This window comes from Arachis ipaensis, chromosome B7, assembly GCF_059453495.1.
Source record: "Arachis ipaensis isolate K30076 ecotype BB chromosome B7, ASM5945349v1, whole genome shotgun sequence".
Lineage (NCBI taxonomy): Eukaryota > Viridiplantae > Streptophyta > Magnoliopsida > Fabales > Fabaceae > Arachis > Arachis ipaensis.
The window spans coordinates 124695685-124708824 of record NC_142442.1 but is presented as its reverse complement, the minus strand read 5'-3'; the positions used below and the strand labels follow the sequence as shown (position 1 = coordinate 124708824).

Here is a 13140-nt window from a genome sequence, read left to right as displayed (position 1 = left end):
CAGAAGCGATTAGCACACCGTGCAACTTCACTATCTCCTTGATATATAATCTCGCTAATTTTTCTAATAAATAATTTATTCGAATAGACAAAAAATAAGCAAATTTTCAATCTACAATCGCACAAATCGTATTGTGCCAAACAAATAGAGGTTCACAACCAAAACCGACACACAAAACTCGACGTTGCAAATATTATTAATTCGAATATATTTGATCAAATGCTTAAGCCCCGTAGCAGTGGATTCTATTCCTATATTGCTTTCATAGAGCTAAAATTGATATATATATATATATATATAAGAAAACAATTGCAAATTTCGATATACCCGTCACTTTATAGTCTTTCATCCTTGTTCCTTGTTTCCTTACTCTAATTCTTCTCTGCTCTGGGGCTTGGTTATTCGGCCCAACTGCTTCAATCTCACTCCCTACTTTATTTGTTGGGCCAGAATCACTGCTTGGTATAATTGAGCTCGTATTATTATATGGTCTGACCAAAAAATAAATAAAAAAGAAGCAATACATTTATCTAAAGATATATGAAAAAAGTAAATGTTATATATATATATATATATATATATATATATTGATCTTGCCTGGGAAATAGGTCGGCTTCCACTCCTCGAGGTTAGCCGAGCTATGTGCTGCGAGGTTGGGCGTCCGCTCCTCAGAGTCCGAGCTCTTTATGTTTGTTGTAGATGTGAAGGTACGAGCAATACAAAGGGAGTAGGTTGTACCTGCAAAGGCACTCCAATGCTTAAGTCAGTTATGGTGTTAAGTTCAGGAGAAAGATATCAAAAAAGACATTTTACCTTCCTTTTATAGAAATATGTTCGTCCGTTACATTGTAGGTGATAAAATCGGTTTCGTAACCGATTTTATCTTTCCGTTTGGGACGTCGGTTATGGTAATATTAACGCCACCGAGTTATAGCTCATAAGGGCCGAGCAATAACGGCAAAATGTCGAGTTATGGTGATGGTCAGTAACGGTTATGGGGCCGAGTTATAGCTCGTATTAATGGTGACCATATCACAGCCCCCAAGCTTAGCCTGAGGAAAGTTTTTTAATGAAGCAGGTTGAGCTTTTGTAATGAGTTATAACTCGGTTAAGTGGGTTACTGAGTGAGCCCCCAGTTCAACGTACTTCATTAAAGTAACTTCCCGTTTGCGCCACGTGGAAAATTGTGCGTGTTTTTTGTTCAGGAGAGAGAAGGAGTGGGTGCTTCATTAATGTTTTGATGGTTTCCAATGCTTCTTTCGTCGTTTGATGTGACTGAGGGAGTTTTGATATTTGGAACGTTTTTTGGTTGTGATTAATTGTTTTTGCTGATTGGAATTTTGGGCGTTTTTGGTTTTCTGCTTCTTGTCTGGAGAATGAGCAAGAGAGGTATGGTCACGTTTGTCTTCTTCTAATTCGTTTCTTCTCTCAACTCTTTGTATTTCTTGGTTGCATGTTTGTTTACTGTTTCTAATGGGGTTTGAGAAGGAGAAGAAAGGTGAAATAGATTGGTCTTATGACTGGGTAGGGGATGACGTGAGGTCTCGGGTGTCATTGTTCTGTGATGAAGCTGCTGTTAAGGAAGTAGATGCTAGTAGGGTGGTGAGGCGGAACTCTGGGGTTGGGGTTGAGTTGCTCCCCTGTAGTGTTAATGATAGGGTTTATCACCGGGGGAGAGACTTTGAATTTTTCTATATGCACAGCTGTGTTCTTGAGGAGTTGAGAGTTAGATTACCTTTCACTGATTTCGAATGTCAGGTGTTGAGGCAGTTAAACTGTGCTCCGTCGCAGCTTCATCCCAATGGGTGGGCGTTTCTCCGTTCGTTTGAAATTTTAATGGAGTTTCTGGAAGTGGTGCCGTCTGTTGACCTTTTCTTTTCTTTATTTCAAGCCAAAGGGGTGTGGAAAGGTGGTTGGATAAACTTCAATAGCACCCCTGGTTTTGGCATTTTCAAATTGTACAAATCCTCTTTTAAAGATTTTAAAGAGATGTATTTAAAGGTTAGGGCTTTGGAAAAAGATTTTCCGTTTTTCGTGGATGAAAATCTGGCTGAGAAGTTCCCATTGTATTGGTGCTCGGAACCTCAGAATATACTTGGTCCTGAGGTTATTTCTCCGAGGAACGTTTGTGTGATTGAGTTTCTTGTTGAAAATATCGGTCGGGGAGACTTAATTTCAATGTATGAGCTTCTGAAGTGGGAGGAGGATAAAGATGCTGTGGTAGCCTATTTGGGTGAGTCATAGGGTTTTTATAAGGTGTTTATTGCTTCTTGTCGTGTGTCTGATGTGTTTGTTGTTTTCACAGGTGGTAAATATCCTGGTGTTTCAGCTGCGTCTTTGAGGACGCGTTTCAAAAATAAGAATCTGGAGAAAGAGGTATCGTCGTCTAATGCTGAGAAAGTTGCTGGTGTCGGCGAGGTTACGCAGCCTCGTCAAGGTCGGAGGAAGGTGATTGCGAAGAAGAGGAAGAAGTCCGACCTTGTTGATTTGTCGGATGATTCTGACGATAAGGAGATAGGGGTTCCTCTTGAAGAGATACAGGCTTTTATGGGCAATCAAAAAAGGCTTCATGAAATTTCGGAACAAAGTGAGGCATTTTCGGTGTGGGGAAAGGAGTATCCCTATATGGCTGTGGTGGACGAGTATTGTCAGTCGTCGGCTGACGTTACTCTTGCAAAGGAAGTCGGGGACATGGCTGTTGGGCAGTATATGCAGGTAATGATTTTATTGGTTTTTCTTTACTCTTCCTTTTGGGAGTCTTATGAGTTTATTTCTTTAGGTTGTTGGTCTTCGTCTTGCAAGTCTTGGGCGTAGCCAAAAGTTGAAAAATAAGAGGGTTTCTGCAGAGAAAGGAGAGGTTTCTGTTTTGAAGGAGGAGTTGGTGAAGAGTAAGAGTGTTGCTGCTGAGCTTCAAGCTCGTTTGACTGAGACCGAAAAGTTGTTGAAGGAGACTAAAGAAAGTTATTCTAGAGATGTGGAAGATTTGAAGAAAAAGGAAAGTGATCTGGTGAACATACAAACTCGTTTGATTGAGGTTACTGCTCAATTTAAGGAGATGGAGAAGAAAAAGGCGGATGAGATATTAGATTCTTTTGTTGAAGGTTTTGAAAGGGCGAGGTTGCAGGTTAAGTTTTTGGTTCCAGATGCCGATCTTTCTGGTATGGATCCTGGAAAGATAGTTCGAGATGGTCAACTGATCGAAGATGATGGCGATGCAGAAGATGAAGCCGATAATGTTTAGTGTGTTCTGTTAGAAACGTGTTTGAATTTATTTTGCATATGTGATAGTTAGTTTGTTTGAACTTTGTTGAATTTGACTTGTTTGAATTTTGAATGTGATGCTTTTTATAAAAGCTGTTTGATATTTGCCGGAAAGTGTTCCGAGCTTATTGCTATCTTTGTTGCTGTGGTTATCTGATGATGGCAGGTTGTAGCTTAGACATATATTAGGCTTTGTCTGAGCTGTATTTGATAGGGTTATATTTGATCGACAATACTAGTCGTATAGTTATTTGATAAAGAAGATGATATTTGTCTCCTATATATTCGGAGTTTTTATGAACCTTTTGAATACAAAGGTGCAGGTAGGCTAGCCTTGTTAAAACCTCTCCAAGCAAAACCCTTTGGGATAAAATCTTGGCAGTAGGAAAAAGAGTACAAGCCTGTCCCTGTCTTTTAACTATAAAATTTCTTTAAGGAAGACACATTCCATGTACTAGGCATGAGTTTACCATCTAATGATTCTAGCTTGTATGCTCCTTGACCGAGTACGTTTGATACTCGGTATGGACCGTCCCAATTGGCTGCGAGCTTTCCATGTGTTGGTGGTTTCCGAGCAGTTTCGGTCTTGCGGAGGACTAAGTCTCCTTTGACGAATGATCTGCTTTTGACCGACTTGTTGTACTGTCGAGCAATTACTTGCTGCGCCGCGCGTTGCTTCAAGGCGGCGATGTCTCTGATTTCTTCAATGATGTCGAGCTCGGATTTCCGAGCTTCGTCTTGGTTGTCCATGTAAGTTCGGATTGAGTTCTGGGAGATCTCTAGGGGGATCATGGCTTCCGATCCATATACCAGTCTGAATGGCGTTTCTTTTGTTGATGTTTGTGGGGTGGTGTTGTATCCCCAAAGGACTTCAGGTATTAGTTCGGCCCAGAGTCCTTTGGCGTCATCTAGTTTCTTTTTTAGTGCATGCAGGATGACCTTATTTGCAGCCTCAGCTAGTCCGTTCGTTTGAGGGTGTTCAACGGAGGCGAAGTGTTGGTTTATTTTGAGATTCTGCAAGAAAGATTGAAACTTTTGGTCGGCAAACTGGCGACCGTTGTCAGTTGTGATATGTTGAGGTATGCCAAATCGGCAAATTATGTTTTTCCAAACGAAAGAAATAATTTGTTGAGATGTTATTCTTGCTAAAGGTTGGGCTTCCACCCATTTGGAGAAATAATCAATGTCGACGATAAGAAATTTTACCTGGCCCGGTGCCGTAGGAAACGGCCCGAGTATATCCAAACCCCATTGGTTAAATGGCCAGCTGATTTCTGAATGATGCATTTGCTCGGCAGGTATGTGTATCAATGGTGCGTGTCTTTGGCAATTCTGGCATGTCCTGATTTTTTGTTGGCTGTCCTGTTTCAATGTCGGCCAGAAGAATCCAGCTCAGAGGATTTTTGATGCTAGGCTCCGAGCTCCTGTATGTGTGCCACAGATTCCTTCATGTGCTTCTGCTAATGCTATGTCAGCTTCTGGCTTGTTGAGGCATTTTAGTAGGGGGCGAGTATATCCACGTCGATATAATGTTCCGTTGAGTATTGTGAAGGAAGATGCTTGCCGTCGGAACTTTTTATCGTTCTCGACCCCTTCTGGTATATTACCTGTTTGTAAATAGTGTATAAAGTCGTCCCTCCAATCTTTTACCTGTGTAACACTTAACACATTTGTCAGAGTAACAGTGGGTGATGTTATTGTGAATTGTTGCAGTGTGGATAACTCGGATTGGGTGCTGCCGAGCTTTGATAAGATATCTGCCCTTTGATTTTGTTCGCGTGGTATATGTTCTATTTCAAATTTGACAAATTTTTTTAATAATTTTTTGACTAATAGCAGGTATTTAGAGAGTAGAGGATCTTTTACCTGGAAAAGGTCGTTTACCTGCTGTACTACTAACAAAGAATCACAATATACCTTGATCGTCGAGATTTGGAGATCTAAACAGAGTCGGAGTCCAGCGAGCAGTGCTTCATACTCGGATTGGTTATTGCTGGCTTTGAAAGCTAAGTGTATTGAGTGTTCAAGTATGAATCCGTCCTCGGCTTCCAGGCGTATTCCTGCTCCACAACCCCCATTATTGGAAGATCCATCCACATATAAGATCCATTGTTTTGCATGATCTTCCTCAGATGGTGTAGTAAACTCGGCGATGAAATCTGCTAAAAATTGTGACTTGATCGGTCCTCTGGATTGGTATCTGATATCGAACTCAGACAGTTCGACTGCCCACTTTATGAGTCGTCCTGCGATTTCTGGTTTGTGTAACACTTGTCTTAGTGGGTGATCTGTTCTGACGTAGATAACGTGGCTCTGGAAGTAAGGTCGGAGACGTCGTGCCGAGAATATTAGTGCCAGTGCGAGCTTCTCAATCCTTGGGTAATTGAGCTCGGCATGTTGGAGAGTTTTGCTGACGAAGTATATCGGATGTTGCACTTTGTTTCTCTCTGATACAAGGGCTGAGCTTATCGCCCAATCAGTGACTGACAGATATAGAAATAAGTCCTCCCCTTGTAGGGGTTTTTGTAAAATTGGCGGTTGTGAGAGAGTTGTTTTTAATTTGGAAAATGCTTTCTCACAATCGTCGTTCCATTCAAATCTGTTTTTCTTTTTAATTGTTTGGAAAAAAGGAATAGAAGTTGAAGCTAAACAGGGAACAAATCTGGAAAGTGCGGCAAGGCGTCCTGTGAGACGCTGAACTTCTTTTACTGTTTTGGGGCTGGCCATGTCCAACACTGCTCGGCATTTGTCTGGGTTTGCCTCTATTCCCCTGCACGTTAGTAAAAAACCTAAAAACTTACCCCCCTTGAACGGCGAAGGCACATTTCTCGGGGTTGAGGCGCATGTTGTACTGGCGGATCTGGCCGAATATTTCTGTAAGGTCGCTGATGTGATTATGTCCGGTTTTTGTTTTGGCGACCATATCATCGACATAAACTTCGATGTTTCTGCCGATTTGTTTGGCGAACACTTTATCCATAAGGCGTTGATAAGTTGCACCTGCGTTCTTTAATCCAAATGGCATAACTTTATAACAATAGTTACCGAAATCAGTGATAAAAGCTGTTTTATCTTTATCGGAGGGGTGCATGAGTATTTGATTATACCCTGAATACGCATCCATAAAACTTAAAGTAGCGTAACCTGATGCATTGTCTACTAAAGAGTCTATGGATGGTAGGGGGTAAGAATCCTTGGGGCATGCCTTGTTTAAATCGGTGAAATCGACGCACATGCGCCACTTACCGTTTTGTTTCCTTACCATTACCACATTGGCTAGCCATGTAGTGAATCTGATCTCTTTGATAAATTCAGCGTTGATGAGTTTTTGTGTTTCTTCTAGTGACGCTCTCCTCTTTTCTTCGCCGAGTTTTCGTTTCTTCTGCTGTACTGGTCGGACTGCCGAGTTTATTGCTAGTTTATGAGTGATAATTTGTGGATCAATGCCGGGCATGTCTGTAGGTTTCCAGGCAAAAAGCTCGGCGTTTTCTTGTAGAAACGTTTTTATGGCCTGTAACTCAGTTGGGTTGATTGATGTACCTACATATGTAAATTTTTTAGGGTCATTATTAAAATACACTTTTTGCAGGTCATCGGATGGTTTTGGTCGCTCGAGAAAATCGGCTCTTGGGTCGAGGTCAGCTAGTGTGTCTTCGTTTTGCTTGAGTTCGACATTGTTGACTTGTTGTGTTGAGCGGTTTTGGAACTTCATGCTGGTGTTATAACACTGTCGGGCCTCTTTATGATCTCCATGGATTGTTGCAACCTGATCATCCTGCAATGGAAACTTTACACAGAGATGGACGGTAGAGACAATGGCGCCGAACTTATTTAAAAAAGGTCGGCCAAGGATAAGGTTATATGGACTGAAACAGTCAACTACTAGATATTGAATATCATTAGTTTTTGAAAGAGGATGCTCACCCAGTGTGGTTTGTAACCACACTGAACCGAGTATTGGAACGCGTTCTCCCGAGAATCCGACTAAGTCTCCTCCTGTGGACTGTAGCATGTTGTCGCTGAGCTTCATCTTTTGAAATGTTGAGTAAAACAGAACATCGGCACTGCTCCCGGGATCCAAGAGTACTTTTTTCACTAATAGATCCCCTAGCTGGAGGGTGATTACCACAGGGTCGTCCAAATTTTGTATGTTGGAGTTAAAGTCGGCCTGTGTGAAGGTGACCTCTGGTTGTGGGTTATTGATTGCTGTATCTTGCTTTGGTCCTTCTACTGAGCATATTGCTCTGAATGACCTTTTCCTTGCTGAGTTTGAGTATCCCCCACTTGCGTATCCTCCTGAAATACAATTGATTATACCTCGTGGTCTTTCATATTGGTTTGAGGATGCCTTCTCTTTTCCTCGGTGTTGTTCAGAGAGGTCGTTTGTTGTGGAACTGGGGCCACGTTTTTGGATGTGACCACCAATGTATTTGTCTAGGTGGCCTTGTCTTGCTAGTCGTTCTAAGAGATCTTTGGCGACCACACAATCATCGGTATTGTGGCCGTGTTTTTGGTGGAAAGCGCAGTACTTTGATTTGTCTACATGCCTTGCATCCTGGTATGTGCCGGCCTTTCTTGGTGGCTTGATTAATTTGGAGTTCAAGATCTCCTTGATTATGTCTTCCCTTTTAGTGTTAAACTGCGTATAAGAATCAAATCGAGGTGTTAGTTTAAAACTTTTCTTAGTGGTTGAGTTCTTATCTTCTTCGCGGAAGTGTGACTTGTCAGATTTCCGAGCTTGTCGGAGTTCCTCGATGTCAATTTGTCCTTTTGCTTTCTCTCGAAATTCTGCTAGAGTCTTCGGTTTTGCCACTGCGATCGTCTCCTGGAATTTCCCGGGTCGGAGGCCGCTTTTAATTGCATGCAGATGGAAGTGATGGGACCAAAAGAAAAAATATGATTTCCTCGGCCCCACGGTGGGCGCCAATTGATCTTGCCTGGGAAATAGGTCGGCTTCCACTCCTCGAGGTTAGCCGAGCTATGTGCTGCGAGGTTGGGCGTCCGCTCCTCAGAGTCCGAGCTCTTTATGTTTGTTGTAGATGTGAAGGTACGAGCAATACAAAGGGAGTAGGTTGTACCTGCAAAGGCACTCCAATGCTTAAGTCAGTTATGGTGTTAAGTTCAGGAGAAAGATATCAAAAAAGACATTTTACCTTCCTTTTATAGAAATATGTTCGTCCGTTACATTGTAGGTGATAAAATCGGTTTCGTAACCGATTTTATCTTTCCGTTTGGGACGTCGGTTATGGTAATATTAACGCCACCGAGTTATAGCTCATAAGGGCCGAGCAATAACGGCAAAATGTCGAGTTATGGTGATGGTCAGTAACGGTTATGGGGCCGAGTTATAGCTCGTATTATAAATGTCATTCTCATATATGCGTGTGTGAGAGAGATTAGAAAATGATCGTTGAATACTTCAATAATTTTGAATTAGCAGTACATTTTTAGTATTATTTAGTCATGTTTGGTTACGTAGGAAATAAGGAATTGACAGCTACAGAATAATTTCAACCGTAAGAAAATTCAAAGACCCTCAGTTTCCAATTCCACCCTTAAAACACGGCAAAAGAAACTAGTTATTTTTCCAAATGTAGTAACGGATAAATTCGTATAATAATTAAAAAAAAAAAAAAACTATCAATTCTCTCTATCATGAATTTTGATTGTATAGATTTTAGATTTTGAAGTTATAAATTTAAAAATTTAAAAGTGTAATTTTCTTTTATTAGCTGATTGATATGATATATGGTAATAACAAATGTTTGATATATACTAAAAATCAGTTTTTAAATTAGTAATTATATATTTATATGATTTATATATTTTTAACTAAATAATCAATTACTAAAATAATCAAATATTTTATACCAAAATAATTAAACTAGTCATAAACGAATAATACTTTCAGTAGTATCATAAAAATTAAAAAAAATTTGAGATATCCAATTCAATATATTTCTATGCACAATCACAAATTAATAATTATTTTTTTATAAATACGTGCCACGATTGATATGCCCATTAAAGTAAGATTTAATGTTTGATTTCACGAATCCAACATCAAAGATTTTGGAATTTAAAGAAGATAGTTTCTAGTTTGTGCCCGCAAACTATGGCACGATTGGCTCGGCATTCATTTGTCTTAACATATAGAATAAGCATCGATCCAAAAGATTGTGTTTATCCTTTGTTGATCTCATGTTCATCAATTAATTCTTCGGCTTTTACTTCTTCAATGTAACATGGACTACTCCCTCCGGCATATATAATTATCAAATAATAAAGATTTTCTTATTGGCATACAAGTGTTTTTTTTTTTTTTTTTTCTTTTCTAAAAAGTTAGACTAGTTTTCTAATATGATTAATTTTATTTTATCTAAAGTATTTTTGAAAAAGATCGTAAATGTTAGAAAAAAATATATATTTTATTTTTGTATTAATTGGCGATAAACTAAATGTCAATAAAAATACCATTGAAAAGGTTGTTTAATTGACAACTATATTATTGATCGCCAATAAATATTTTGAACAAATTTTTTGTAATAATTAAAAAATATTATAGACGGTAGAAAATGTATTTAAAACATAGCATTTTTGCTAAAATAATTATTTGCACTAACAATTACAAATGCTCATTAATCTTATAGTGGAGTACTCAATCTTTCTTTCGTTTCTTCCCCATTCTTTCTCTTTAACCCCAAATGATAGTTAATTTATCTTCTTAATCAATCTTCCTAGCAAAAGGAAATGTTAATTATATCTTTTTTTATTTGATATTTAAACAAATGTCGAAGAGAATTATAAAGAGGTTATTATATCATTTCTCAATTGAAATATATACGTGTTATTTTCTTTTCCTAGGGTTCAACATGTGGCATCCATACCATTATGTCACAAGTAAATTTTAGAAGATTAAATTTAATGATGTTTGTATAATTTTTTAAAGTGTTTGAAAATATTTTAGATGGTTTCGAAATATTCTAGAATGTTTTAGAAAGTCTTAGAATATTCTAAAAAATTATAGAAGACTCTTAAAAGTCATAGAATATTTTAAAAGAGTGTAAATATATATAAAAGTATGAAGAATAATATAAAATAATCTAAAAATATATATTTAAAAAGTTGTAATAAGATAAATATTTGTAATAAAAATTTTAGATAATCAATTTGGACTGTTGATTAGATTTAATCCTAGTCACTTATTAAAGAGATGGATGGTTATAAATAAGAGTAAAAGTTAGAATTTATGTGGGTAAGTTATTTATAACAAACACTTGAGTAATAAAATGTTCTTTTCACCAAAATTTTATTTCTCTTTTGTTTTTAGCTTTAACTTAAAAAATTGAATAAATCTAAATATACAGTAACATTAGAATGTATCCAACACCATAACAATTAGTTAGCTTATTCCTTTGTCTAACTGTCTTCATTAGACCGCAAATATATCAATTTATCTAAGTCTATACTTGTCAACAGACAAAGTATTATTTAATCTTTTTAATATTATTTTTGGTGAAATCTGTCGGATTACTAGACACATTATTATCAAGAATTTGATCGGTTTAACTCTATTTATAGAAGTTTTAATTTAAAGGAGACATGAATTTTTTTCCTTATGCCACTTCAACCAAACAATTATATGTTAATAAATAATAATTCATGATCAACGATGTTAGGAATATACTGAAAATTAACTAAGTCACTGTGTATAGAAGTATATATTTAATATTTTACTAAAAATAATTATTAGATGTAAATAAAGTTGATTATTTTATTATAATATATTTAGTTATTTAATTGAAAAATTAAATAACACAAATAAATAGTAATTAATTTTTACTATGTATTGAGAATTTTTATTCAAGATTATTACTCTGTTAAATAAAATAATAAAAAAAAAGTCCACTGATAAAACAAAGTATACAATAAGTATATAGTAGAAACAGCCAAATTTAAAAATATACACACCCCTAAAACATTATCTCAAGCATCATTTCAAATCTCACCTATAAATACCTTCATTATCCTATGAAACCAAGACATCACACACATCAAAATCCTCTCCACCATCCCACTCACAAAAATGAGTTACACAAAAATTTCTTATCTTATGCTAACCCTAATATCATCATTAGCTTTCACATTGCTAATTGGAACCACCGTAGCTGAACAATGTGGAAAACAAGCAGATGGAGCATTGTGCCCAAACAACCTATGTTGTAGCAAATTTGGTTATTGTGGTAACACAAATGATTATTGTGGTGACGGTTGCCAAAGCCAATGCAAAAGTTCAACGCCAACAACACCACCTAATTTCGCTAGTGGTGATGTTGGTAAGATCGTAACATCTTCAATCTTTGATCAAATGCTTAAGTACCGGAATAATCCACGGTGTAAGGGAAATGGATTCTACTCCTATAACACTTTCATTGCTGCTGCTCGCTCTTTCGGCGGCGATGATGCCACCAAGAAGAAGGAGGTTGCTGCTTTTTGGCTCAAACCTCTCATAAAACCACAGGTTATATTGTAATTTCAAACTCGATTGTTATATAACTGTTTAAATTTTTAGGTTAAATTATTTCATAACGTGATATTAAAAGTTTTATAATTAAAATTTTTAATGTTTAAAAAATTAACATAAAATAAATTAAAAAGCTCTATAAAAAATTCGCATTTGTTATGTGATATATTTATAATAAGTACTAAAAGAAATTAAATACTTTAATTTGGTACTTTGCTCGAGTCATTTGAAACTTATTTCTTTTAACTAAGGTCTATAAATTAGATTTTATGAATTTAAAGAGAATTTTAGTCTATGATATATATATCTTAATTGTTGCTTAATTAAAAAAAGAAACATGTTATATCATACATAATGAAACAATAATGTTCCTTTTGAATTGAAATCTTTAAGATTAGATTTACATGGAGCTGATAATAAGACACCTATTCAATTTCAATTCTACACATATCTACATCAACTTCATTGCAAGAAGTCACAATCTTTTAAAAATATATAAGTAGCGTTTGTTTTGAGGTAATGTAATGGAGACTAGAAGATTGAGACTCAATATCATGTTTGTTGATCTAGAGATTGGTACTAAAATTTCAGACTCTATCTCCAAAATTTAAGTATTTCAGTACCTCTAAAAAATGAAAACACAGAAGACTGAAATTTTTTGGGACGAAAACTGAAATTTTAATAACATTTTATACTTAAAATACCTCCATTTCAATTAATTAATTTCAGCTTTATCTTTTGTATAAATTAAATTAGAGTTTCATTCTTATTTTGGTCTCTGTCTCTTACTTTACACCTGTTGAATTTGGAAAAATAAAATACATTTAAAAGTGTTGACCAAACATTATTGGACTAATAGCAAATTGGTTGTGTGATGCATTTTATTTGTTATGCAGAAAATTAATTTGATCCAATTGGCCCAAAAAGATTGAAACTGGCTCATTCAAGCACAATAGCCTTATACCAATCTCAGCTGTACTACTCCATTCACTCTAAACTTGATCTAAGAAGGTTAGATGGCCAAACCATGAGAAAAGAAAGAAAGAAAGCCCATATCCCACTTCAAGCCCAATTTGGTGACCACACCCAAATCCATCTCACTTCAACAAAGTTACTAACTGGGTAAACAAAGTTCAACTCAATTGAATCCCTTTTCACTTCCACCGAACACAAATTCTCTCTTCTCTCTCTTCTTTTTCTTCCTTAATCCCATCAATCTCTAAATCAAGAAAGAAGAAAGAGAAAAGATCTAAAACTAGGGCATAAAGAAGAATCAAAAGCTAGCATCCATTTTCAAGCAAGAAGAGAAAGTATAAGGGATACAATAAAGGGAAGATTATCAAGTACAGAAGATT

The 13140-nt window shown here is 36.6% G+C and overlaps 2 protein-coding genes and 1 pseudogene across 2 annotated transcripts; 2 read left to right on the top strand and 1 right to left on the bottom strand.

The window, feature by feature from the left end:
• The first annotated feature begins 1473 nt into the window (after positions 1-1473).
• LOC148554011 (uncharacterized) lies at positions 1474-3241 on the top strand. The gene is made up of 3 exons (XM_088492772.1): positions 1474-2233; positions 2306-2715; positions 2780-3241. Exons 1-3 carry the CDS (start codon positions 1474-1476, stop codon positions 3239-3241), a joined length of 1632 nt encoding a protein of 543 aa, XP_088348898.1.
• Positions 3242-4653: 1412 nt separating this feature from the next.
• Positions 4654-11286, bottom strand: LOC148554010 (uncharacterized). Its single transcript, XM_088494944.1, has 5 exons — positions 11281-11286; positions 6530-7900; positions 6063-6268; positions 5179-6031; positions 4654-4911 (listed from the first exon to the last, which is right to left on the bottom strand). The coding sequence occupies exons 1-5, from the start codon at positions 11284-11286 to the stop codon at positions 4654-4656; spliced, it is 2694 nt and encodes an 897-aa protein (XP_088351070.1).
• Positions 11287-11347: 61 nt separating this feature from the next.
• On the top strand, positions 11348-11794 carry LOC107607605 (endochitinase pseudogene; annotated as a pseudogene).
• The last annotated feature ends 1346 nt before the right edge of the window (positions 11795-13140 follow it).

Excerpts from the sequence above, each read along its gene's own strand:
- LOC148554011 (XM_088492772.1), top strand. The coding sequence starts at position 1,474 with ATGGGGTTTGAGAAGGAGAAGAAAGGTGAAATAGATTGGTCTTATGAC. Across the intron at positions 2,234-2,305 it reads TGCTGTGGTAGCCTATTTGG|GTGGTAAATATCCTGGTGTT; the intron begins GTGAGTCATAGG and ends TTGTTTTCACAG. Across the intron at positions 2,716-2,779 it reads CTGTTGGGCAGTATATGCAG|GTTGTTGGTCTTCGTCTTGC; the intron begins GTAATGATTTTA and ends TTATTTCTTTAG.
- LOC148554010 (XM_088494944.1), bottom strand. Across the intron at positions 6,032-6,062 it reads GCCTTCGCCGTTCAAGGGGG|GGGAATAGAGGCAAACCCAG; the intron begins GTAAGTTTTTAG and ends ACTAACGTGCAG. Across the intron at positions 4,912-5,178 it reads TCCAAATCTCGACGATCAAG|GTAAAAGATTGGAGGGACGA; the intron begins GTATATTGTGAT and ends AGTGTTACACAG.